The sequence below is a fragment of the Bos indicus x Bos taurus genome, chromosome 12, assembly GCF_003369695.1.
Source record: "Bos indicus x Bos taurus breed Angus x Brahman F1 hybrid chromosome 12, Bos_hybrid_MaternalHap_v2.0, whole genome shotgun sequence".
NCBI lineage: Eukaryota > Metazoa > Chordata > Mammalia > Artiodactyla > Bovidae > Bos > Bos indicus x Bos taurus.
Window position 1 is genome coordinate 33,089,649 of NC_040087.1, and position 27,063 is coordinate 33,116,711.

General features: G+C 49.2%; 1 protein-coding gene and 1 long non-coding RNA gene across 6 annotated transcripts in view; one reads left to right on the forward strand and one right to left on the reverse strand.

The window, feature by feature from the left end:
* Window positions 1-9,188: 9,188 nt before the first annotated feature.
* Window positions 9,189-27,063, reverse strand: part of LOC113902374 (phospholipid-transporting ATPase IB) — a 495,526-nt gene continuing 477,651 nt past the window's right edge. For all 4 annotated transcript variants that reach the window (XM_027557555.1, XM_027557554.1, XM_027557558.1 and 1 more), the window contains 2 exons: window positions 19,509-19,600; window positions 9,189-14,660 (listed from right to left, as the gene is read on the reverse strand). In XM_027557555.1, coding sequence (XP_027413356.1) covers window positions 14,563-14,660; window positions 19,509-19,600 — 190 coding nt within the window. In that variant the 3' untranslated portion in view covers window positions 9,189-14,562. The remainder of the gene's footprint in view (window positions 14,661-19,508; window positions 19,601-27,063) is intronic.
* On the forward strand, window positions 16,649-20,434 carry LOC113902376. Of its 2 annotated transcripts, XR_003513804.1 has the most exons (4): window positions 16,649-17,694; window positions 17,771-17,882; window positions 18,838-19,067; window positions 19,758-20,434. It is a non-coding gene; the product is annotated as an uncharacterized LOC113902376 (long non-coding RNA). The 2 variants fall into 2 exon arrangements; XR_003513803.1 differs by having other exon boundaries at window positions 16,649-17,882.

Consider the following 27,063-nt stretch of genomic DNA (forward strand, 5'->3'; position numbering starts at 1 on the left):
TTGGGTCTTAGTCGCAGCATGCTGGATATTTGGGTGCAGTATGCTGGCTCAGCAGTCATGGGCTTAGTTGCCCCAAGGCATGTGGGATCCTCGCTCCCCAACAAGGGACGGAATCCATGTCTCCTGAATTATAAGTGGATTCTTAACTACTAGAACACTAGGGAAGTCCCATAGGCTTAGTTGATATCATGTCAAGGAGCCAGGTCCAGGGTCATGGCCGTCAGTCTGAAGATGGTACATTCTTGAAGATCATAGGGGTGGAGGGGTCCTAGCAAGAGGGTCCCTGGTTTCAGAAGGGGATTTTGTCCCTTCTTATCAAGGAGAGGGTGGCAGTCCCTCGCCTAGTGCCTTGTTAGTTCACACAGTGGGCACGGTCCTGTGGGCAACCTTTCCTGTTAATCTTGACTCCAGTGCCCCATTGTCTGCTGCTGGAGTAGGAACCAGAGTCAGGGCCCAGTGACTGTTTTCCTTGTCGCTGTTGGGGGGCCTCGGACGATTCTTAGCCTGATGGGTGCCTCTGATTGATTGCAGAGGTGAGCATTTGGAGAGATTTTTCTGCTTTCAAGACCCCTGTGGTCTCGCTCCCTCTCAGCCACCCTCATCTCAGTTATTAGAGACCTTAAAGACTGGTCTCTGAGTTCAAACTGGGGAGTCCAAGGGCCCTTCTCTTAAGTTTTGGAGTTTTCCACATGTGCTGGAGGTTGGCTGGGAGATGAAACATATTGCCAGGATTGCTTTGCCTTCCTCAGAGGTTAAGTCTGAGTTGGTGAAAAGGCATAGAGCCTCTGAAAGATGAGACAGGAAAAGAGCAGGGTCTTTTCCTGGGCCTGAAGTAATTTCTTTCATTTTGTCATAGTTACATCCTTGGTGGTGGCCCTCTTCATGCCTTTGATGAGGCAGGTAAGCACATGGTCCCATCGCTGTCTGTCCCGACCCTTCCTGGTAGTTTCAGTCAAGGTCATTGTCGGGGACCACCGTGGGTCCCAGCACATGAGCATCAGTTAGCCCCTGTTAAGGTTGTCCCCATATTCCCTGGCTCTAGCCAGATTCTAGCTTGTTCTGCTGTATTAGTACAAGTGGGGGAAATGACATGTATATCACACCAAGAAAGGTCTTAAGTTAAAGTAAGATATTCAAATTCTTTAGTAAATTTGGTGGGGTCTTCCAAGAAATTGCCTAGCTTGAGTTCAGTTTGAGAGAGATCAGACATAGAAAAAGGAACACAAACCTGAACGATTCCCTGGGAACCACTCACCTCATGTAAAGGAACTTGGGGGGCTGGCTCCAGAGGAAACTGGAGGGGACATCCAGACTGGGTGTGCCAGGGAAAAGAAGGAGAACCAGGGGCTGGTGGAGGAGTGGTTGGTGGTAGGGAAGAGGGGGTGCTGGGGGTCCTGGTCTGGGAAAGGGGTTCAGTGGTTTTGAGGGGCTGGAGGAGGATGTGGCTGAGGGAACGGGGGAAGGAGCAGAAAGAGGGAGGTGCTCAGGATCGGAGGTGGGGAAGTCAGGTGGTGTTGGTGGTGATGTGCGGCACGAGGACCACAGTTTGGGGTCTTGAGTGAGTTGACAGAAGGCCTAGACGTCAGGAACCTCAGACCATTTGCCAAGGTGGCGGCAGTGCAGATGGAGGTGGAGAATAGTATTGCAGGTGAGACAGCCGTCCTGGGGCTGGACCTCCCAGTTGCCCAGTGTGTATCGAGGCCAAGCCAGTGGCAGAAGACTGTTCACTTGGGTCTGAGGTTGTCCAGTCTGAAGTGAAAGTGTTAGTTGCTTAGTCGTGTCCGACTCTTTGCAACCCCATAGACTGTAGCCCGCCAGGCTCCTCTATCCATGGGATTCTCCAGGCAAGAAAACTGGAGTGTGTTGCCCTTCCCTTCTCCAGGAGATCTTCCCCACCCAGGGACTGAACCTGGGTCTCTTGCATTACAGGCAGATTCTTTACCAGCTGAGCTACCAGGGAAGCCTAGTCTGAGAGCTTTCCAGTGTTTGAGGATACATCCCAAAGGGGAGTCTTTCCCTGGGGCAGATTGACAGTTGCCCATAATGACAGCTAGGAAGAAAAGGAAAGAGAGAATTTGGGAGATGGGGCCATTCTGGGAATCCTGGGGTTCAGAAGAAGCGTCCCCCACCCCTTTTGAACAACCTAGGATTCACTCTAAGTCAAAGATGAATCAGATCAATGATGAGACATAAGGAAGATGGACAGGGACGGGCATCTGAGAGGCCATGTTCCAACCTAGACCTCGATGGTGACAGACCTGACCTCGGGCTTTCTGCCACCCAGATTCTGCCACTGATTTCCCTAGAGGAAGCCCCATCAAAGGAATGACTTTCAGTTTGGTGGATGTCTCGGTGGGTGACAAGGAAGGTCAAGCCAGAGGTGAAGGCGAAAGGAGTTCACTTATTGGAGGTTCTCCCCATTCCAGCCACCAAAGTGTTAGATGAGCCAGTGCAAGTTGTGAAAGAATTCACAGGAATCATAGCAAGAGGAGAAAAGAGTGTTTGTATTCACTTTCTGAGAGAGGAAAGGGACTGATACTGAAGACTGGGGGTCTGAGTCTTTTATGAGTTTAAGGGACAAGGTGCAGGGAAGAGGGGGTACATGCATATCGATCCTTGTCCCCAGCAGACCCCGGGCCGCTGTGTCTCTGTAAGATATGGTTTTACTGAGATTCTGTTTGTTCTTGTCTTCAGTAGTTTTGCAGTCCTGGGGACTGGGAGACAATAGTGGCCCTTGGCAGGTGCTGCTCCATTTGTGAACAGTGTTAGGTGGGTTTATGGAGGTTAACAGAGAAGGTCAATCTTGTTGGCTGAGCAGGACTAAACCATCTTTAGGGCTGTGGGATGTGGCTCCAGGGTTTGGTGCAGAGGGTGGTCACCCTTTGCTGGGACTGGGTGCTGTGTTCCCCTGAAGTGTTGCCCCTGTTAGGAGGTGGGCCATGGCGGGTGGTGCAGTTAGTGCTTTTGTAGAAGGGGCCCGGGAGCTGCCCAGACACCGGTATGGTGGGAGGACCGGGTGGAAGGAGGCTGTGACCCGACCAGACCCCTCCCTTGCATCTCAGCCTACAGCCTCGGCTACATGGGAAAGGAATGGGGTTCTCACGAGCCCTCAGGGCCGAGTGGTCTTGTCGGGGCAGTGTCTGTGCTGTGGGCTGAGCTATTAGATCCCTCTTTCTGTCTCTGCTTCCCCTGGAAGATAAGCTCCGAGAGGCAGGGACTTTGTCTGCTTCTCTGGCTCCTCTCCAGGGTTGGGAAGATGGCTCAGGAGCAGCTATGCAGGTATGTGACTATCTTCCAGGCCAAAAACTCCTGGACGGCAGAACTCAGGGTCATTGGGAGGTCTTGTTTCCGAGCTTGGCTGTGGCGCCCATGTGGATGGCAGGGCCCAGGTCTTCCACCTCTGCCTCCAGCTTGGCTTCTCCCTGGGCACTGGGCCTCGGCTGCCTCATCAGAGAGACCCAGGTTCTCAAACAGCTGTCTGGGACCCTAGGGGCCCTGAGCCATCCCTCACGCATGCAGTTGCCAGAACTATGTTTTCTCCTGTCTTCAAAAACAAGCTGTGGGCCAGCCTTTGCATACCTTCATAGCATTGTCGGAGCTGCTCTGCCAAATTCTCAAGGTTAAGAAGTTTTGTTCATTTGTGTTCACAGACGTCTGTCTCCTTCACTCCCCGCCTCGGAACCAGCCCCTGTTTAACTGTGCCCACGTGGTTCCAGAAGTGTCCTGGGTATCTGCCCCGGGGGCCCTCATGTGGGGGGTAGGTGGTGATGGAACACTTGCCCCCCCTGACTCCAGGGCCCCAGGTCTGCAGTGAACCCCCCGGGGCTTATCACCGAATAAATTGGAGAGCAGGATTCCATTAAAACATTTTCAGCAAAAGTATTAAATAAATTTGCTGGGAGGTGGTTTCTTTTACCGATGCATGAGGGTCTCCCCCGCCCCCATCCAAGTTTAAACATAATATGGAAACAAATTCAAGGGCTTTTACCTGCAGCCATCTTTGCATGTAATTTGCAGGCAGCGGCTTCTCTTAAGAACACTGAGAAGGAAGAAAAGAGTGACTTTGTTCTTGGCTGAAGGTCCATTTCCACTCACAGCAGCTACTCGTCCCCCCCACTCAGGGCCATTTGGGAAGCATCGGGGACAATCCAATGTAATCCCCCCATCTCCCCCGGCCACAGGCAAGGTGTCTGGTCAGCAGAAGGGCTTTATGTTAAATGAAACTTAACATATGCACAGATGTTTTGTTGGAAGAGAATCAGGAAGAGTTTCTCAGCAATTAGAATATTTCAAATCAAAACACACATTCTTTAGAGGAGAGGAGAGAGTGCAGGTAGCATTAAACTGTGAACAACTGAAACAAACTGTAGATACTGGACAGGACAGACCCTCCCTGTTCAGGGCTCAGGCCAAGGCTGTGACTCTTAGGACAGCCCTGAATCCTTGCTGTCAGCACCCATCACTCTGCAGTCTGAGGTCAAGGACTGTGCACTGCAGAGAGACGAGCATGAAGACAGAGCTTTGAGGCCAGCCGTCAGGAATTTTAAGTCATTTTATTTATGTGTGTTGTTGTGATTCAATTGCTAAGTTGTGTCTGACTCTTTGAGACCCCATGGACTGCAGCACACCAGGCCTCCCTGTTTTTCACCATCTCCTGCAATTTGCTCAAACTCATGTCCATTGAGTCAGTGATGCCATCCAACCATCTCATCCTCTGTTGTCCCCTTCTTCTCTCGCCTTCAATCTTTCCCAGCATCGGGGTCTTTTCCAATGAGTCAGTTCTTCGCATCAGGAGACCAAAGTATTGGAGTTTCAGCTTCAGCATCAGTCCTTCCAATGAATATTCAGGACTGATTTCCTTTAGGATGGACTGGTTTGATTTCCTTGCAGTCCAAGGGACTCTCTAGAGTTTTCTCCAACACCACAGTTGAAAAGCATCAATTCTTCAGCACTCAGCTTTATGGTCCAACTCTCATGTCTGTACATGACTACTGGAAAAACCACAGCTTTGACTGTACGGACCTTTGTAGGCAAAGTGATGTCTCTGCTTTTTAATACACTGTCTAGGATGGTCATAGCTTTTCTTCTGAGGAGCAAGTGTGGCCTCCTTTAAATAAGAAAACCTCAGTGTCTGGGAGCTGGACTGTGTGGTTTGGTGCTTCTGGCTTTTGTACGTGGAGGATTTTATTCAGTCCTCCTCTGGGAAAAGATTAAGCCCCACACCTCCAATTATAGACCCAGGTACATCGACTGCCTAGCTTTGCAACAACTGCTGGAAAGTCCCCATGAAAGATTCCTATGTGGAAGAGAACGTAGGCAGAAGATGTTAGAGGCTGGAGCAGGTTTCTGCTGTGTGCTGTGTTCCTCTGACCATACTTCAGTCCCTCATATTGTGTGTATTGTACGTAAAAGTTTTGAAAATACACAGTGGAACCCAGATGATTTTTCAGAGTATCCTGAGTCTTTTTCAGAGAGAGAACTATTCTAGAGACCGCTGCTTTAGGCAGAAAGGTAGGGTCTGCACACTGTCGTCAGCTGCCCTTGGCCGTGGTGGCTCAGGTTCATTCTGGTGAGGCAGATTTTTGTAGACACGATCAAGAGATGACAAAGGGTGGAATTTAACACTTTGCTGCTGATTGCATGAAATCATCTTGTTTTGCGTGACTTTTTAAAAGAGAAAGCGAAGACTGTTCAGAGCAGAGGAAAAGCTGCGGAACTCTACCTGGAAGTGAAGCTGGCCTCTCCCCACCATGCCTGGAGCTGGGGCCACCAAGGTCATGACCCCTGCCCAAGTCCAGTTCTAAAATCACATGGCCTATCTAGGAAGAATATACTGACCAGGGTTCTTGGCCTTCCCAAGGCAATAGAAACTGATCAGAGGCCAGACAAGAAATTCAGGCAGGGCTTTATTGAGGCCCTCTGCAGCAGAGGGGAGCAAGAACAAGTAAGGGGTTCCTTTACTCACTTGTTCCCCAAGGGGAGGTGGTGAGCTGGTCCCTTATATGGGGTGAGGGTAGGGGTGTGTCCAGGGGTCAGGCTGGAGGGTGGCTTAGGTGGGGTTTGCCCAACCCTTTGGGGGTGTTGAGTGCAGGGGACATGCGCAGTACCCTGCTTTTCCTCTTGGGTCCTCAGAAGCGGTAGTTGGGGTTTTTTGGTCTCTTGGTATTTTATTGTCCATAACTTGCCCTAATTGCACATTGCTGGTGTTCGGTCTAAGTCATGTCTGACTCTGTGACCCCATGAACTGCAGCACACCAGGCTTTCCTGTCCTTCACTATCTCCTGAAGTTTTCTCGGTGATACCATCCAATCGTTTCATCCTCTGTCATCCCTTCTCCTTCTGCCGTCAATCTTTCCCAGCATCAGGATCTTTTCCAATGAGTTGCCTCTTTGCATCAGGTGGCCAAAGTACTGGAGCTTCAGCTTCAGCATCGGTCCTTCCAATGAATATTCAGGACTGATTTCCTTTAGGATTGACTGGTTTGATCTCCTTGCAGTCCGAGGGATTCTCAAGAGTCTTCTCCAGCAAAAGCATCTTCTTTTGTCTTCTCAAAAAAAAGTCTTCTCTGGTTCAAAAGCATCAATTCTTTAGCACTCAGCATTCTTTATGGTCCAACTCTCACATCCAGACATGTGTGTGTCCGGATGTGTGTTAGTTGCTCAGTTGTATCTGACTCTTTGTGACGCTATGGACTGCCAAGGTTCCCCTGTCCATGCATAACTACTGGAAAAGCCATAACTTTGACTATATGAACCTTTGTAATCAAAGTGATGTCTCTGATTTTTAATACACTGTCTAGGTTCGTCATAGCTTTTCTTCCAAGGAGTAAGTGTCTTTTAATTTCATGGCTGCAATCACCATCTGCAGTGATTTTGGAGCCCAAGAAAATAATATCTTTCACTGTTTCCACTTTCCCCATCTATTTGCCATGAAGTTATGAGACTGGATGCCATGATCTTAGTTTTTTGAATGTTGAGTTTTAAGTCAGCTTTTTCACTCTTTTTTCACACTCATCAAGAGGCTCTTTAGTTCTTCTTTGCTTTCTGCCATTAGAGTGGTATCATCTGCATATCTGAGGTTGTTGATATTTCTCCTGGCAATCTTGATTCCAGCTTGTGATTCATCCAACCTGGCATTTCACATGATGTACTCTGCATGTAAATTAAATAAGCAGGGTGACAATATACAGCCTTTATGTACTCCTTTCCCAATTTTGAACCAGTCTGTTGTTGCATGTCCAGTTCTAACTGTTGCTTCTTATTCTGTATACAGGTTTCTCATGAGGCAGGTAAGGTGGTCTGGTATTCCCGTCTCTTTCAGAAGTTTCCACAGTTTGTTGTGATTCACACGGTCAAAGGCTTTGGCGTAGTCAGTGAAGCAGATGCATAAAATTATTTTTAGTCCCTTATTGTTTCTTTGTATCCTGTTTCTGGAAGAGACATTTGTCCAGGTGACAGGCACTGCAGCAAAGGGGCCCAGGGCCTGTCTCAGAGTCCCTCAGTGTGCTAAGGGAAGTCATAGTAAATGTGTCAGTCACTCAGTCCTGTCTGATTCTTTGTGACCCCATGGACTGTAGCCTGCCAGGCTCCTCTGTCCATGGGATTCTCCAGGCAAGAATACTGGAATGGGTAGCCATTGCCTCCTCCAGGGGATCTTCCCAACCCAGGGATTGAACCCGCTTCTCCCACATTGCAGGTAGGTTCTTTACTGTCTGAGCCACCAAGGAAACCCATGTGAAGTGGATAGGTAAGAGGTTTTTGGGTTCTGGCCTCAGGTGCTGCAGGGAACCGTGTCCAGCATGCTTTTCTTCCTCCCTGCCCTCCACCCCTGGGACAGGTGGAGCTGCCCAGACAAAGCCAAGCAGACAGGCCACCAGCCAGGGTTCTGGTGAGGATGCCCTCTCCCCTGTGCTCCAAAGCTGACTTCTGGGCCCTCAGCTCCCCTAACCCAGGTTCCGCATGGCCTGGGCCATGTGAACTGTGCCTCCCAGGGAGGGACTTCCAGGGCTGTGGATGCTTGCCCGAATGTGACAAGTTGTGCCTGCAGGGACATGAGCGGTCTCATGACACTCTTGAAAATAATGTCAGGAAGGAAACCCTTCCTTCTGCCCTCCTGGTTCTGTGGTTGGTCAGGTTCATTGACATGAGACAGGAGAAGAGCACACACATTTATTTAACATTTTTATGTGCACATAGGAGTCTTCAGGAGGAAAATGAAGACCCCAGCAGCTCATCTATCATTTTACGGGAAGAGAGATTGTGGGACATGAGTAGGAAATTTAGGGGGGGAACTCATGGAGGATCAGGGTTATTTCAGAAGATGGTCTGTCCACGCCTATGACTGCCTCCACATCCATTTCTGGTGGCAAGAATGTCCTTCTCTTCATGGTGCAAGGAGGGAAGGCCCCTTTCTCACGGGGATGCTGGGGCCTGACTGTTGGTGGAAGAGGGGGGGATGCTAGGGCCTGTCAGTGGAAAGGGAGGGGATGCTGGGGCCTGACGGTGGAAAGGGAGGGGATGCTGGGGCCTGTCGGTGGAAAGCGGGGGTGGATGCTAGGGCCTTTCGGTGGAAAGGGGGGGATGCTGGGGCCTGACTGTTGGTGGAAGGGGGGGGATGCTAGGGCCTGTCGGTGGGAAGGGAGGGATGCTGGGGTCTGACTGTGGTTGAGAGCGGGGGCGGGGAGCCTTTCCCGCACCTGCTGTTTCACAGGCGCCTTCAGCTCAAAGTCATCATTATGCCAAAGCGGTCCCTCTCCGGATGCCGTGTTTGGACCCTCTTTCAGGACAGTGTCATGACTTCACAGTTGACAACAGAATCTGAACTTCCCACGTCTCAGTTTGCAAGGGAACTGGGATGAACCAAAGGGAATGAAGTGATTGCGAGAGAAGGCCTTCTGTGCACAGTTTGCCCCTTTGCCTGGTCAGTCTGGCTCAGGGAGGCCTCTCAGACCCGCTTCTCATAAAGAGGGCCTGGCCTCCCACTCATCTGCAATTCAGATCGCCCTGCATGCCCGCCGTTCACAGCGATTCCAGGCTGTCAGCTCGGGAGGCAGAGCATGAGTGTGTGTGTGTGTGTGTGTGTGTAGTCTGTAGCTGCTGACAAAATCTCTGTGTAATAGGCCAAAGTCCCTATGGCAGGAGCTGCTTATTAGTGGGAAAGAAATTCACAAATACAGCCGGGTCCAATCATTTACTTTAACAAAAGATTTATTTGAAACAGGTTTGTGCAGACATACACCAGTCAACAGGATTGATCAAAGCCACACATCACTACATTTTCCAACCCCTGCCTCCCCAAAATACCAGTAAATGCCCTTCATTTGTATTCATTCCATGAGGAACCCCTGGCTCCCCTGTTCTGGCTAAAGACTGCTGTAATTTAACAACCAGAGGACGTTAATAGGACATGAGGACGATAGTAAGACTTCTAGAGGGGGAGGACAGGACCCCTATACTCCAGAGAAGAGCTGCCCACTCTGCTGGGAGCCAATTAAGCAAGCTCCCACCTCCCTGTGCCCCCTTCTCTCTGCATAACCAGATGAAATCTCCCAGCCAAACGCCATCTCAGCGGTGGCAGCACAGATGTGACAACAGAAAGGAGAACATGTGGCTTTGCCCAAGTGAAGGAGACACTGCAGGGTGGCACGTTCAGACCACAGCTGGAAGGGTGACCTGGTGGGGCTGCAGGCCCTGGGGGCTGGGGGGCTGGGGGGGCAGCCCAACACACCTCCCAGCTCAGCCACCCGGGAGAGGGCAGGTGGAGTAAGAGCGACTGGACTTGGGTTGGCTTTATTAATGGAAGACCGCGAACGCGTTCCCTGTGCAGGGACCTCGTGGGGAGGAGGGAGGCCCTGAGACAGGACAGGTTGTCTTTCTGTTCTGTACCTGGTGTCTCCTGCTCTGCCTGTAGCTGCACGCCCAGCCATCTCAGGACCCCGGCCGGCTCCGGTCCCTCGGAAGGAAGTGGGTTCATGTCCTGACCCTCAGGCGGCCCTGCTCCTGCTGGCCCTTTCTCCACAATGTCAGGCTGGCCTGTGAGAGGCTCTTGAGAAGGCTCTCTTGACCCCGGGTTTCCCCGGGCAGGGTTATTTGGATAGCGCCAGTCTTTCCACTTGCTTCTTCCTCTTCCGTCATAAATCAAAGCCACCTGACACTTTGTTCCCGCTTTTAAAATGCACAGGTCTCCTTTCTGTGGCCAGGTCAGGAGAAATGCCGATGGGCTAATCTCGGGAGTGTGTTTTTCTTGGTCTGATGCCTGGGAGTAGATATCGCTAAGGCAACTTAGGCGAGAGATTGTCACTTGAAAACGAGCCGGCCTGGGTGTCAGAAGAATCGCTCCCTTGTCTCCTTCCTGCACCCCCCCCCCCGCCCCAGTCAGGGGAGCAGAGGGGCTCTACTGGGTAGCAGATATGGGTTCTACGTGGTGTGGGGACATGGGGGCACATGCCCCTCCCCCACTACTGCTTGTTTCACAGTTCTAGCCACTTGGAGCTGATGTGGGCTCCCAGGGCTTTCTTCCCGCCGAAAGGATTCCCGTGTGCCTCACTGAGACCCAACAAACCAGAAGCCCTTTAAACAGCCGGAGCTGGAGGTCTGGCATTAAATGAAGCTCTTGTAAAAGAGAGTGGAGGCATGTGCTGCTGGGCGCTGGAGGATGCAAGAAAACTCAGTGAAGAGTCTGACACGTCGAGTATCATGGGTCTCTTCCTTCTGGAATACTTGTTAATTTGTCATCACATGGGATCTCAGGTCCTGATCTCTAAGACCCATTGGAAAATCTTCTAACTGTCCTCTTAGTTCTTCAAGATGGAAAGATGGCTAATATGAGGCAAAATAATTTTCCCCCAAGACTTAGACCAAGAACAGACTTAAAGCCGTAAAGCCTCTGCTGTATTGCTCTATTTTTTTGGAGGGGACACTTTATTATTACTGTCTCCATCACTCATAGATTTTCTAATTTAAGCATCTGCATGAAGAAATTGTTTAATGAATATGATGGGGGGTGGTGGGCATCCTTTAACTTGACCTGATAAACTCTCTTCTTTGCCATATTATTTCAGGCTCTGCTTAACCAGTTTCTCTGTTAAAATTCTTTATGGCTCTCAGGAGATAAAGGCTACATTTCAAATGCTGAGCCTAAATCACCCTTGAATTACTTGGGGACAGTGACCCTGGGCAGTAATTCAAACCCTGGCTGAAACATGTGTAGTTCTTTCACATGTTCAAAACTAAAGAACACCTTATCTTAGAGCAGAGCTTTGAAAACATTCTATTCAACCTGTGGTCCAGGATGTAAATCTCTAGGAGTGGGACTATGATAGAAAATTCTCTTCTTTATGGCTCAAAAAGATAAAGGGTCATTGTTATAACAACAAGATGATAGACTAGAGCTTTCTTTAAAAAAAATTCAACTGTATAGTTGATAATATTATGTCCATATGCATTTTCAGATATTAGTTACTTATACTCACTTCTTCATGATTCATGGTTTCTGGACAAGTGATTATAGATTTTCATTGCCAGCTTCCTACAGCAAGATCTAAAGCCTTGTCAGGGGAAAGCAAAGACCAGCAGAGCTCTCAGCTGTGGCCCACCAAAGCCCAGGCTTGCGTGTTAGGGTCCCACTCCAAATGTTAAAGGCATAGCATCTTCTTTCTCCAAAGCACAGGGTTTTTTCTGTGTGTGTGTGTTTTGGGAGATGGGAGACTACAACACTGGTCAAGAAGTCTGGAATATTCTGCCTAGAGACAGTATAGAGCCATCAGTGACACCCAAAAATTATGACCAAGCCCCCAGACTGGTGATCACAGGCTAATCCCAACAGCTCAGCAGAAATGGCTGATTTCCTCTGCTTTCTCATCTTCTCCTCTTGGTGTGCAGGCATCCACCCGTGCTCGCTGGTGCAGAGCTGAGAGCTGGGGAGGCTGCTCTCTTCTGTCTGCAGAAGCAGCCGGCACTGAGCAAAGGATCAAATGAGCATCAGCAGTCTGGGTACCAGACTAGCCCAGCACTGGGCCCGAGGGGGATCTGCCATTTTAGCCCAATCGAATGTCAGGCCCTGTAGTGCCGACCTGCCGGCCTGTATCATGTTCCGTGTGGCAGAGTGACAAGTCCCAGGTGGCATCTCCACGGAGCTGACAGTGTGCGGCTTAGTCGGCCCACCCTGCTCCCAGGGGAGGGCTTGTGTGCGACACTCTGACCTCAATTTAAAGATAGGACAAACAACACAGCTCGAGTCGCCCCAGCTGAATGTCATGCATCTCACACAGTGACAGCTGCTCCTCCCGGACACCCAGTTTAGTCATTTGGCTACAAGATAGCTTAATCGTGGGAGAGAATAAATAGAAAGGCATCTCTCTAGTGCTTCCTTCCCTGTGCATCTTTCATGACTGCAAAGGCTGTTTAGTCTACTTCTCAAGAGAGCTGGAAAATATACTTCAATCTCAGAAAACTCGGAACTATATTTCAACATGAAAAATGAGAATCATAAAGCCCTAAACAAGCGCACGCTGTAATTCACAAATCTGATTTGGAAGGCTTCAAGTTCAAGAGCCAGCCAAGTGTTTGATGAAAGAATTGAGTTTGAATTCCCTTTTCCAACCAGGCTTAGTTCCCAGATGAAACCAAATCATCCTGGGTGCCTAGCGCAGCTCAATCCAAAGGTTCATTTCTCCTCTGTATTTAGGATTTCCTCTTTCTGTATGTGAAGGTGGGGCATCTGCCTGGCTTTGTGTATTAATTACAGGCACGTATTTTGTTGTGATCCCTGCTCAAGGGTCCTCAACCCCTCCTCTCGCTGGTTGCCCTAGTGTTTAAAATGTCTCAGACCTTGGGGAGGGAGGAGGGGCAATTTTCCTAACCTCACCTGTTTGCTGTGCTGTTCTGCTTGCCCCGGAGCCCTCTCTGGGCTCTCATCACCTCTCATTTTCTGTAAGCCAGGCAGATCACACCCTAAATGATCTCAATGCCCAATCAGACGCGGATGCTCTGAGAAGAAGGCGAGGAAGCAAAATGCCCCATTGTTTTATTTTGTAATTTAGCATGGCCCTCCCCAGGGGAACTGTGTCATTTTAACCAGCAACAGCTGCCCAGAAGTATTGATGTTACACCATCCAAATAGCTGGTTTGGCAACAAAGCTGCAAGCAGGGGACATGCCTCCAGGCTGGTTCCAGGTGGTTCCTTCCCGCCTGAAGACACCTGGGATTTGTCCTGTTCAGAACTTGGACAAAGACGTGGCCACCCGCCCTACCCCCACCCCGCCCCGCCACAACCCGTGTTGGAATCAGGGACCCTCCTGTTCAGACAGCTGCTTGCATCTGACATGGGCTGGATAGGAAGGAATATCTGTCAAGGTAAGAAAAGCTGCTTGCTTGAAATGTCTGGAGCTCTGTTCAATTAAAACTGCAGGCCTGTGAACACTGTAGGCTGATCATGACCACTGTCTGGGCTTCGGGCTTGATTTCGGAATTCTACTGAGATTTGCAGGAAAAGCATCCTCCTTCAGTGTCTCTGCCGCCGCTCCCCTGCAGTGGCTGTCTTCCTCGGCACCCTCAGGGACCCTCACTGGGCTATTTATCCTCCCAGAGTCTGGAGCGACTGGTGTGTTCCTTTGCTGGGGAAACATGCTGTAAATTTACTCGAAATCCAAAATGTGCTCTGAACTCCCAAGAGAACGAATGTGGGTTCTAATTTAAGCAGGTGCCAAGGCCCAGGGGTCTGGAGGCCAGAAAATGAGGTTTGCGAGCCTGAGCAGGGCAGGTAGGGCTCCAGCAAGTCCACATCACCCTGACTCACAGGCCTCCTTGCCACCAGAAAGAGGAAGATAAACACTTGGAATATACGCAAATTGCTGTTTCTTTAGATAGAGAAGAAGGGGGGTTTCTTGCATCCGTTTCTGAATCTGGGGGAGAAGGAGGGAGGGTGAGGATCAGAGCGGGTGCCCGCAGCCACCATGCACCAAGCGCAGGGCCAACCATGCAGCGGGACTGTTGTTGGGGCGCCTGGCCAGGAGGCACCAGGCAGGAGGGGTCAGTAGACTGTGCGGACCCAGCGAGTCCGCCCTGCCGAGACCATTGACCGAGGTTCCAAAAGTTCTTCTCAGGTTTACCACCCAGATACCTATGTTTATGACTTCATTGCAATCAAGATGATGATGCCAACTTCATACCAACACAGGGAACATCAAAGCCAGTGGGTTGTCCACCTCGAGGGAAGGTTCCGTGCAGCCTGCAGAACAAACCTGCGGGTATCCGACCCCTGAGCTGGGCTCCTCACGCAGCATGAAAGCCTGTCTCTGTTCTCCCAGAGCCACCCGGACGGATGTGTAAATACTGGGGAAACGTAATGGTTTTAATTTCACACCTCACAGTGCACAGCTGAACGCTCAAACAAGAGTCGGGCGGAGCATGGCGGACGAGCAGGAAGGGCGTGGGGCACCCCAGCGGTCCGGGTCCAGGGTCGCCAGGGCACAGAGCGAAGGAACGGGCTAAGGCCACAGGACGTGTTGCGGTGTTTTGGCTGCTGCCATGAGTCTCTTCCTGCGCTCCGGCGGGAGGCAGCGTCCTACTTCTTCCTGGATTTCTGCTTCGTGGTGTCGTAAGCGCGGACGATTTCCTCCTGAGTCACGGCTCCGTGTTCCTCCTGGGAGAAGGCATACCCATCTGCAAGAGGAGCACAGGGGCCGGTGAGGAGGGACGTCCAGAGCAGCTGCATATGGGGGGAGAGACTGTGGCTCTATAGCCTTGGATGGAGGTCCAGGGACCTGTGACCCCTGTGAAGGGATGGGTGCTGACATGAGTGGTCAGGGCTCAGAGGGGTGGCCTCCCGTTTAGCGCAGCCTGTGAGGCATCATCTGTGGGTCACTGGGCCATGGCTGCACTTTCCCACCACCCATCAAGGGGAAAGGCAAGTTGTCCTGTGCGGGAAACATCCCCATGCGCCCCGAGCCACAGGCCAGTTGGCAATTCATGCAGCCGTAAACACACTAACAGGAAAGGCTGGCAGAGCGCACATGGTGCTGGGAGCCTGCCTGGCTGATGTCGCAGGGATCCGGACCGGCAATAAATTACAGTGAATGTGTGTTCGTGTAAATAAAGAAAAAGATCACTAGATAAAGTTGAGGAGTTTAATGATTGGCCCAGTGGCTACATAAAGACTAGATTTTACAACCAGTACCAATAATGACTTTTTTTTTTTTTTTGGCCACAAAGCTTGTGAGATTTTAGTTCCTCACCCAGAGATTGAACCTGGGCCCTTGGCATTGACAGCCTGGAGTTCCTAACCACTGGATCCCCAGGGAGTTCCCAGTTCCAATGATGACGACAGCAGACAATTATTAAATGCTCTGTGTCTAGGGTGCTGTTGTATGTATTATGCTAAGCACACATGGCTTGTTTCCTTCTCCCAACAGCCCTAGGAGACAGATGAGAGTTCTTCCCATGTCACAGGTGGGGAAACTGAGGCACAGGTGATGTCATTTTTCCCAAGGTGGCAGAGCTGGGATCCAAGCCCAGGCAGGGCCCACATTCCCCTGCAGCTCTGTCCTGTGTTCCTGGGATGGAGTTTGCATTCCCAGCCCGAGGCAGGACAGTCCCTCCTAACCAGCCCTTCCCACTGGAGGGACATTTGCAAGACTCCCTGTCTGTTCACCGACCCTCCTGGGTCAGAGGTCCGGAAACGCCCCACAGCCAGATAAGACCTTCTAAGCAAAAGACAACCCAGGCCACAGCCTGCCTCCCATCCACACATGTTTATGACTTGTTACTGGTGCTGTTATCTCATCACATCCTTTAAAGGAGAACAAGAAATCAGGAGTTTTGCCTGTGTATCATCCTGGATTTCTTTTGTTTGAATTTTTATTTTATATTGAAGTATAGTTGATTCACAGCATTGTGTTTTGGGTGGACAGCACAGTGACTTAGTTATACATGTTTTCAGTTCAGTTCAATTGCTCAGTCATGTCCGACTCTGCGATCCCATGGACTGCAGCACGCCAGGCCTCCCTGTCCATCACCAACTCCCGGAGTTTACTCAAACTCATGTCCATTGAGTCAGTGATGCCATCCAACCATCTCATCCTCTGTCAACCCCTTCGTCTCCTGCCCTCAATCTTTCCCAGCATCAAGGTCTTTTCAAATGAGTCAGCTCTTTGCATCAGGTGGCCAAAGTATTGGAGTTTCAGCTTCAACATCAGTCCTTCCAATGAACACTCAGGACTGATCTCCTTTAGGATGGACTGGTTGGATCTCCTTGCAGTCCAAGGAGCTCTAAAGAGTCTTCTCCCAGTTAAAAAGCATCAATTCTTCGGTTCTCAGCTTTCTTTATAGTCCAACTCTCACATCCATACATGACTACTGGAAAAACCATAGCCTTGACTATATGGACCTTTGTTGGCAAAGTAATGTCTCTGCTTTTTAATATACATGTGTATCTATTCTTTAAGCTACTTTCCCATTTAGGTTATTAGGGAGTATTGAGCAGAGTCCCCTGTGCTGTACAGTAAGGTCTCTTGTTTGTCTGTTGCATATACAGTCGTGTGTACACGTCAGTCCCAGGCTCCTGTCCTATCCCTCCCCCCCACCCCCATGCCATGAGTTCGTTTTCTGTGATTCTGCTTCTGTTTTGTAAACAAGTTCTTTGTAGCCCTTTTTAGATTCTGCATGTAAGTGACATCCTATGATATTTGTCTTTCTCTGCCTGAATTACTTCACTTAGTATGTAAGTGCTTCTCCCACACCTGGGGAAGCAGGCAGCGTGGGGCTCTCCATTCTAAGCTGGCTGTCCCCGCGCCCCACCTTTACAGGGGATCTGGAACCCAGGGCTGAGGCCCCAGGTGAGAAGGGCTGGCCAGTCCTTGCTTGGCCACAGAACTGGTGCCCTTTAAGGTTTTGGTCTCCTGGGTTTAACTGGATGAGGCCTTCACCTTGAGTCTTCTGTGCAGGCGCCAGGACGGGCCCTCGGCTGGCAGTGCCCAGACCACAGAGCCCTCTCCTGCAGGCAGAACTGCTTCTACCCTTGGCATCCCCAGCGGAGGCCTCCACTCCAGGCCAGGGACCAAGGAGCCTGACTTGACAATCAGCCCAGATGAAACAATTGCTAACTGTGTTTTAATGTGTCTTCTCTGGGGGTGGATGGGCTGGAGTGAAGTGCCTTGTTGAGACGTACAAGTAAACATTGCCTGGGAATGTCCTGTAGGGAAGAGGACCTTAGAGTCTGGAGTGGTCTACTCCCTGTTCCCGGGGAAGGGCCACAGCTTTGTCTTTTATTTCTTGTTTTCTGTTCAGACCCGCCTGTGCCTGGGGAAATCAGCTGCAGTGCCCTCCTGGGCTCCTGTTCGACTCACAGGCACAGGGCTGTCAGGTGGGGTAGCTCGGCCCCTTGGGGGTGGGAGGGTTTCCAGGGAAGCTTCTGGTCCGACAGCAAAGCTATTCTCCTGGAGGCCCCTCTACCGGCTCCCCCGGGGGCATCCACCAGGAGGTTCTCAGCCTCTACTGAGGCTAAGTGGACTTGCAAGAAAGAAAGGATGGTGGTCCTGGGGACAAGGGTGCTCTGTGATTCAGATAAACATTTTCCTCTTGGAAACCAGGCCTTGGAGGGGTTAGACCAGAACCACGAGGACAGTAATCACCAGCCAGCCTCTGCCTGCCCAGCCTGACAAAGATTCCTCATCACTCACAGTTCCTGCCAGATGAACAGGTAACTGCCATCTGCATTCAAACGGGGAATGGGGAAGCCCTGGCTCTTAGCATTTCCCACCATCATTCATCTCCAGGAAGTCCTGAGAGCCGGGAAGGAATGCTGGGGGCCTGGAGAACACACTTGACGGCTGGCGCATCCACTTCCTTGACGCTCAGCCGTGGCCGGGACCCGAGGACAGTGTTCGGGTAGGTGGGAGGGCAGACGCACTGCTTAGCTGTTTTGTCTTCTGGTAGAACATTTGGGGAAGTCCATAAAATTGGGTCATTTTTTTTCATTATTTTGGAATAAAACATCCCTTAAGTAGCATTCCTTCGACGCTGAGCTCTGATAACATCTTAGGGAAAGTAGCTGTTTCCTGTGTGGAAGAGTCCTCAGAGCAGTAGAACGTGGGAAGACCAGGGGGATGGTAAGGAGATCAGGCCAGCCAGGGGACACTGAGCTCAGGCTGTGGACACCATGTATGTGCGGTCCCTGGGAGCAAGTGCTCTGTGACCTGGGCTCCTGGTTTCCTGGGAACACTGAGGCTAGAGGCTGCTCCCGATGCAAGATGGCCTTCTCTGGGGGTGGGTGAGAAGAACACCCTGCTGTCCATCTGGGTCTTACTACTAGTTGCTGACTGTCTTTAAGACATGGTGTGATTTTAGCAGCTTGCTTACTATGTTTTGTACTTGCTCATTAAAATTTTTTTTGTGTGTGTGTCCTTCAAAATATGGAGAGTTCAGAAAACAATTCTTAGTTGTTTTAAGAGCCTTTCCAGTTGTTGCCAGACCCTTCTTGCATGGGTCCTCGTGTGGTCTTTGCTCTCCTGTCTGTTCTTTCTCTGGTCGGAGGCTCCACAGCACAAGCCCCGTGTTTATGGAGCCAGCACTCCGGTTCCTCATGGGCTGTACACCGACCCTCATGTGGCCTCACAGACTGTGTAAGAGGGACATCATTCCATTTTTTCTCCTCAGGTGAGAAAACAGACATTCAAAGGAATATGTAAGTGGCTCAAACTTACTCAATTATTGGCAGAAAAGTAATACCAAGCATTTATCAGACTCCTTACTGTGAGGCTCTGTTCCAGGCACTCTGTATGTACAACCTCAGAGAATCATCCCAGTAACCCAGTTATGTTCTCATGTCCTCTCTGGTTTATAGGTGTAGAAACAGAGGCATTAACTCACCTGAGATCACAGAGGGGCAGAGATGGGATAGGACTGCAGGCAGCCCGGCTCCAAGGTGCAACCCTGAACCTGGGAGCCCACCACCCTGCCTCCTCCAGACTCACCCTCTCGAGGATCAGAGGCCCTGGCTGGGCTCTGGAGCCCCAGGCGGTGCTGGATCCATTACTGCGCTGACCTGAGGCTCGCCCAGGTGTCCTGAGGCAGGTAAGCCCAACACCTCCCTGAGCTCCATTCCCCCTGACTCTCATGTCTCCCGCTCCCCTGGCCTCTGGCACATCCCCGTGGACCCCACTTGGCAGAAACCAGGCCGAGCCTCCACTTGCGCAGCCAGGGGAGGCAGGGGCTAGTGATTGTCACTGCTTAGTTTGCCAAGAGCATGAGGTCATCCTTGGGGGGAACCAGGCAAAGGCAACATCACTTCCATCTTAGAAAGAATCTGACTGGGAGGCTGACGCAAGGATCTTAACCACATCTGAGTTTTAAGTTTATGGACCATGTCATTCAGACACTTGACTGGGTCCTGGGGAATTACCTGCTGTCTGGCTGTCCCTGCCTAGGGCCAGGTACACCAACTCCACTTCCCCATGTGGGGCTCCAGCCTGGCCATGGTCTCCCCCCATCCCCCTGTCCCATGGGGCTACTCACGTGGCATGGACTGCTGGAGGGAGCTGCCCCGGAAGAGGGTGGGTGGCGTCTTCCTGCTCAGCCTCTTTAGCAGCCGGTCTCGCTCGTTCATCCTGGGGGCACAGTGCACATGGTCAGTCTCCAGCCCCGCGGATACCTCCTGGAAGTGCTTGGAGGGCAACTTCAGGTCGTAAGATGAAACAGACCAGGAAAAAGCTGCCCCGTCCAGAAGAACGCCCCATCTCACCAGCCGCCCGTCTGTTCATACAGATGCTACCTGCTGCTGTTCGACCCCTTGAACTGGGTCCTCTGAAAGCCACCCTGTGTCCAGCTCACCCTGTGCAGGACGCCTTGGAGCCCCACCCGCCTCACACCTGAGGGGACCAGAGCTGTGGTTCTGGTGAATGAAAACCCTCCATCCCCACCAGGCCTGGAGCCTCCCCGGGTACCCTGGGGACCCAGCAGGAAATGGTTTCTTTCTGCAGAACCTGATGCTTCTTTAGAACCACGGTGAACATCAAGGTGTATTTTCTTTGAAAATACAAGGAATAGGAGTTCTTCCTGCCTCTCCAGACATGATCCTCTCCAAGGCCGCCACTGCTGTGGGGAGACAGAGGTCCCCCCCGAGGACGGCTGGGCTTTATGCCTACAGACCAAGGGAGGGGGTACTTGGGGTGGTACAGTGCCCTGACTTCCTCCTGTTGGGGAGATGTCACCGGGCTTTCCCCAAGAGACCATGGTGTACAGAGCTGCCCACACCGTCTGTGACAGCTGGACTGGGCCCCTCCAAACTGCACCTGTGGGAGCCCCAACCCTTCAGGATGCCAGGATGGGGCTGGATTAGGACAGGGGGCTTTTAAAGAGCTGATTAAGTTCAAATGGGTTCCCTGGTGGCTTAGACAGTAGAGAAACCATCTGTAATACAGGAGATCTGGGTTCCCTCCCTGGGTTGGGAAGATCTCCAGGAGAAGAGACTAGCTACCCACTCTAGTATTCTTGCCTGGGGAATCCCATGGACAGAAGGGCCTGGCGGCCAACAGTCCACGGGGTTGCAAAGAGTTGGACTCAACTGAGCAACTAGTGTTCAGTTCACATGGAGTTGTTGGGGAGACCCTAATCCAATCTGACGGGGTCCTTATGAGGAGCGGCGATTAAGACACACACACGCAGAGGGATGACCAAGTGAGGCCACGGAGAGGAGACTGCCTTTACTTACAAGCAGAGGAGGCCACCTCTGGAGGAACCAGCCCTGTAGACACCTTGCTCTGGGACTTCCGACCTCCAGAATCATGAGAAAACACTGCCGTTGTTTAAACCATCTGCTGAGTGGTACTTTCTATGGCAACGCACACAGCCCCCTCCCCGACCCCCAATCTGCTCTGCCCCACTTTCCACGATGGAAGTTGTAGGAGAAGCCGAGGTTGTCTGTGGTCCAGGCCTGAGCCCAGGGCCCACTTCATGCTCCCCCAAGGGCCTGTGCGGGGAGAGCAGGGCCCAGCTCCTCTCCATAGACCTACGAGCTGAAGTTCACTGTGCACCAAGACTGCAGTGTCTGATCATCTTGGTTGGAAGGACGAGCCTCAGCCTGCCCACCTCGGGAAGACAGCCGATGAGAACACACGCTTCTCTCTCCCCTCACACTGCTTCTCCCTGCCCTCTCGTCTTTCCTTCCAGGGAAATGAACTGCCCTGGGCCCTCTGAACCACCACCCTGAGCCACAGGGCTGAGCAGATGCACCATCCACAGCTCCCAAACTCTCCGGGCATCAACAGGCACTGCCGTCTCATGCAGGTGTGCTGATCAAGGTGCTTGGTTATCCATCAGCTTGACTTACTTTCACACACACACTCAGACACAGTCTCCACTTACACTCTTGTACCAAGTCCTACAAGTGTTGGGAAAGCTCAAGACAGAAAGGGGTATAAGAATAATATATACCACTTCCAGCATTCTGCTATCTATATATGGTTTGAAAGTCACCTACTCACAAAGACTTAGGAAGAAAGGTGAAGAAAACACAATCAAATATTTACTTTGGTTAATTCTGCTTAATAAGAAGAAAAAAAAGGAGTACAGATTACTCAGGAAAGAATAATTTAGGTCTAAAAAAGAGAACTCTTGACAAAATATTACAAACCAAATTCAGCAGGATAATTAAAGGATTATATAACCTTACCAAGGGCTTTCCTTGTGGCTCAGTCAGTAAATAATCTGCCTGCAATGCAGGAGACCCAGGTTCAATCCCTGGGTCAGGAAGATCCCCTGGAGAAGGACATGGCAACCCACTCCAGTATTCTTGCCTGGGAAATTCCATGGACAGAGGAGCCTGGCAGGGTCTCAAGAGTTGGACACAGTTCAGTGACTAAACTGCCACCAACAACCTCACCAAATGGGATTTATCCCCGAATGCAAAGGTGGTACAACATACAAAAATCAGTCAATATAATACACCACACTGACAGAATGAAAGAACAGTATCAATGATCACCTAAATTAACACAGAAAAATCATTTGACAAAGTCCAATGCCCTTTCATAATAAAAATACTCAGCAAACTAAGACAAGAAGGGAAAGTCTTCAACAGAGCATTTATGAAAAACCCACAATTGACATCATACTCTGTGGTGAAACACATCTCTCTTATGATCAGGAACAAGACAAAGCTGTGTGGTTTTACCACTTCTATTCAACAAATTTACTGGACGTTCTAACCAAAGCAGTTAGGTAAGATTCCAACAACATTTTTGTTTTAATAGAAATGGAAAAATTTATCCTAAGATTCATATGGAATTACAAGGGACCCCAAGTAGTCAAAATGATCTTGAAAACAGACCAACAGAATTATTGGACTCATACTTCCTGATTTCAAGATTTACTATAAAACCATAAGTGAAAGTGAGTCACTCAGTCGTGTCCAACTCTTTGCGACCCCACGGATTATACAGTCCATGGAATTCTCCAGGCCAGAACACTGAGGTGGGTAGCTGTTCCCTTCTCCAGGGAATCTTCTCAACCCAGGGAATGAACCCAGGTCTCCCGCATTGCAGGCGGATTCTTTACCAGCTGAACCACAAGGGAAGTCCAAGAATACTGGAGTGGGTAGCCTATCCCTTCTCCAGCGGATCTTCCTGACCCAGGAATTGAACTGGGGTCTCCTGCATTACAGGAAGATTTTTTACCAACTGAACTACCAGGGAGTCCTGAAATTTATAGACATATAAATCAGTGTAGCGTAGTTAAGAGCCTAGTAGTAAACTTGTACATCTATGGTTGGCTGACTTTTGGCCAAGGTACCAAGACCATTCATGAGGAGAAAAAAGTCTCTTCAGCTGGTATGGGTCTGGAGTAACTGAGGTTGAGCTCTTACCTGCAATCACATGCAAAAAGTATCTCAAAATGGGTCAAAGACCTAAATGTAAGAGCTGTGGTTGTTCAGTCACCCGCTCATGTCTGACTCTTTGCGACCCCATGGACTGCAGCACACCAGGCCTCCCTGTCACTGTAAGAGCTAAAACTATATAAATCTTTATATGGATAAAAATAAAAAGATTTTTATATATCTATATGCTGCTGCTAAGTCGGTCCAGTCGTGTCCGACTCTGTGCAACCCCATAGACGGCAGCCCACCAGGCTCCCCCGTCCCTGGGATTCTCCAGGCAAGAACACTGGAGTGGGTTCCCATTTCCTTCTCCAATGCATGAAAGTAAAAAGTGAAAGTGAAGTTGCTCAGTCGTGTCCAACTCTTAGTGACCCCATGGACTACAGCCTACCAGGCTTCTCCGTCCATGGGATCTTCCAGGCAAGAGTACTGGAGTGGGGTGCCATTGCCTTCTCCAATATATCTATATAGAACTATATAAATATTTATGACCTTAGATATGGCAGTTTCTTATCTATGATACCCAAAGCATAGGCAACAACAACAAAAATAGATAAACTGGATTTCATCAAAATTAAAAGCTTTTCTGAATCAAAAGACATTATTAAGAATGTGAACAATCCAATCAAAGAATAGGTCTTCTATATGTCTAAAAACTACACATTTCTTCAGACAGATGGCTGAAAGATATGAAAAGATGGTCAACATCGTTATCAGGGAAATGCAAATCAAAACCACAAGATTTCACTTTGCAATGGTCAGAATGGCTATCATCAAAAAATGTACAAACAATAAATGCTGGAGACTGTGTAGAGAAAAGGGAACCCTTCTGCCCTGTCAGTGGGAATATAAATTGGTACAATATACGTGGGTACAACCACTAAAGAGACCACTATGGGGGTTCCTCACAAAACTAAATATAGGATGACCATGTGATCCTCAAATTCCACTGCTAGGCATATATCCAAAGAAAACCATAATTCAAAATGATATATGCACTCCAGTGTTCACTGTAGCACTATTGACAATAAGCAGGACACGGAAGCAACCTAAGTGTCCATAGACAGAGGACGAATAAAGAAGAGGTGGTACATACATATATACTGGAATCAGTAATTCAGTCGCTCAGTTGTGTCCGACTCTTTGTGACCCCATGGACTGTGCACACCAGACCTCACGTCCATCACCAACTCCCGGAGTTTACTCAAACTCAAGTCCATTGAGTCAGTGATGCCATCCAATCATCTCATCCTCTCTTGTCCCCTTCTCCTCCTGCCTTCAATCTTTCCCAGCATCAAGGTCTTTTCCAATGAGTCAGTTCTTCACATCAGGTGGCCAAAGTATTGGAGCTTCAGCATCAGTCCTTCCAATGAATATTCAGCATTGATTTCCTTTACGATGGCTGGTTGGATCTCCTTGCAGTCCAAGGGACTCTCAAGAGTCTTCTCCAACACCACAGTTTAAAAGCATCAGTTCTTAGGCACTCAGCTTTCTTTATAGTCCAACTCTCACATCCATACATGACTACTGGAAAAACCATAGCTTTGACTAGATGGACCTTTGTTGGCAAAGTAATGACTCTCATTTTTAATATGCTGTCTAGGTTGGTCATAACTTTTCTTCCAAGGATCAAGTGTCTTTTAATTTCATGGCTGCAGTCACCATCTGCAGTGATTTTAGAGCCCCCCCCAAATTAAGTCTGTCACTGTTTCCATTGTTTCCCCATCTATTTGCCATGAACTGATGGGACCGGATGCCATGATCTTAGTTTTCTGAATGTTGAGCTTTAAGCCAACTTTTTCACTCTCCTCTTTCACTTTCATCACGAGGCTCTTTAGTTCTTCTTTGCTTTCTGCAATAAAGGTGGTGTCATCTGTGTATCTGAGGTTATTGATATTTCTCTTGGCAATCTTGAGTCCAGCTTATGCTTTATCTAGCCTGGCATTTCTCATGATGTACTCTGCATATAGGTTAAATAGGCAGGGTGACAATATACAGCCTTGATGTGCTCCTTTCCTGATTTGGACCCAGTCTGTTGTTCCATGTCCAGTTCTAACTGTTGCTTCAGGAGGCAGGTCAGGTGGTCTGGTATTCCCATCTCTTTCAGAATTTTCCACAGTTTGTTGTGATTCACACAGTCAAAGACTTTGGCATAGTCAATAAAGTAGAAGTAGATCTTTTTCTGGAACTCTCTTGCCTTTTTGATGATACAATGGATGCTGGCAATTTGATCTCTAGTTCCTCTGCCTTTTCTAAATCCAGCTTGAACATCTGGAAGTTCACAATTCACGTACTGTTGAACCCTGGCTTGGAGAATTTTGAGCATTACTTTGCTAGTATGTGAGATGAGTGCAATTGTGGGGTAGTTTGAGCATTCTTTGGCATTGCCTTTCTTTGGGATTGGAATGAAAACTGACCTTTTCCAGTCCTGCGGCCACTGCTGAGTTTTCCAAATTTGCTGGCATATTGAGTGCAGCATTTTCACAGTATCATCTTTTAGGATTTGAAAATGCTCAACTGGAATTCCATCACCTCTACTAGCTTTGTTCTTAGTGATGCTTCCTAAGACCCACTTGACTTCACATTCCAGGACGTCTGGCTCTAGGTGAGTGATCATCACCATCGTGATTATCTGGGTCGTGAAGATCTTTTTTGTACAGTTCTTCTGTGTATTCTTGCCACCTCTTCTTAATATCCTCTGCTTCTGTTAGGTCCATACCATTTCTCTCCTTTATTGTGCCCATTTTTGCATGAAATGTTCCCTTGGTATCTCTAATTTTCTTGAAGAGATCTCTAGTCTTTCCCATTCTGTTGTTTTCCTCTATTTCTTTGCATTGATCACTGAGGAAGGCTTTCTTATCTCTCCTTGCTATTCTTTGGAACTCTGCATTCAAGCGGGTATCTTTCCTTTTCTCCTTTGCCTTTCGCTTCTCTTCTTTTCTCAGCTATTTTTAAGGCCTCCTCAGACAACGATTTTGCCTTTTTGCATTTCTTTCTCTTGGGATGGTCTTGATCACTACCTCCTATACACACACTGTCATGAACCTCTGTCCATAGTTCTTCAGGCACTCTATCAGATCTAATTCCTTGAATCTGTCTCGTCCACTGTATAATTGTAAGGGATTTGATTTAAGTCATACCTGAATGGTCTAGTGGTTTTCCCTACTTTCTTCAATTTCAGTCTGAATTTGGCAATGAGTTCATGATCTGAGCCACAGTCAGCTCCTGATCTTGTTTTTGCTAACTGTATAGAGCTTCTCCATCTTTGGCTGCAAAGAATATAGCCAATCTGATTCTGGTATTGACCACTGGTGATGTCCATGTGTAGAGTCTTCTCTTCTGTTGTTGGAAGAGGGTGTTTGCTATGACAAGAGCATTCTCTAGGCAAAACTCTATTAGCCTTTGCCCTGCTTCATTCTGTACTCCAAGGCCAAATACGCCTGTTACTCCAGGTATTTCTTGACTTCCTACTTTTGCATTCCAGTCCCCTATAATGAAAAGGACATCTTTTTTGAGTGTTAATTCTAGAAGGTCTTGTAGGTCTTCATAGAACCGTTCAACTTCAGCTTCTTTAGCATTACTGGTCAGGGCATAGACTTGGATTACTGTGATACTGAATGGTTTGCCTTGGAAACTAACAGAGATCATTCTGTCATTTTTGAGATTGCATCCAAGTACTGCATTTCAGACTCTTGTTGACTATGATGGCTACTCCATTTCTTCTAAGGGATTCTTGCCCACAGTAGTAGATATAATGGTCATCTGAGTTAAATTCACCCATTCCAGTCCATTTTAGTTTGCTGATTCCTAAAATGTCATTGTTCACTCTTGCCATCTGCTATTTGATCACTTCCAATTTGCCTTGATTCATGGACCTAACATTCCAGGTTCCTATGCAATATTGCTCTTTGCAGCATCAGACTTTGCTTCTATCACCAGTCACATCCACAACTGGGTGTTGTTTTTGCTTTGGCTCTATCTCTTCATTCTTTCTGGAGTTATTTCTCCAATGATCTCCAGTAGCATATTGGGCACCTACCGACCTGGGGAGTTCATCTTTCAGTGTCATAACTTATTGCCTTTTCATACTGTCCATGGGGTTCTCAAGGCAAGAATACTGAAGTGGTTTGTCATTTCCCTCGGCAGTATACCACGTTTTGTCAGACCTCTCCACCATGACCCATCTGTTTTGGGTGG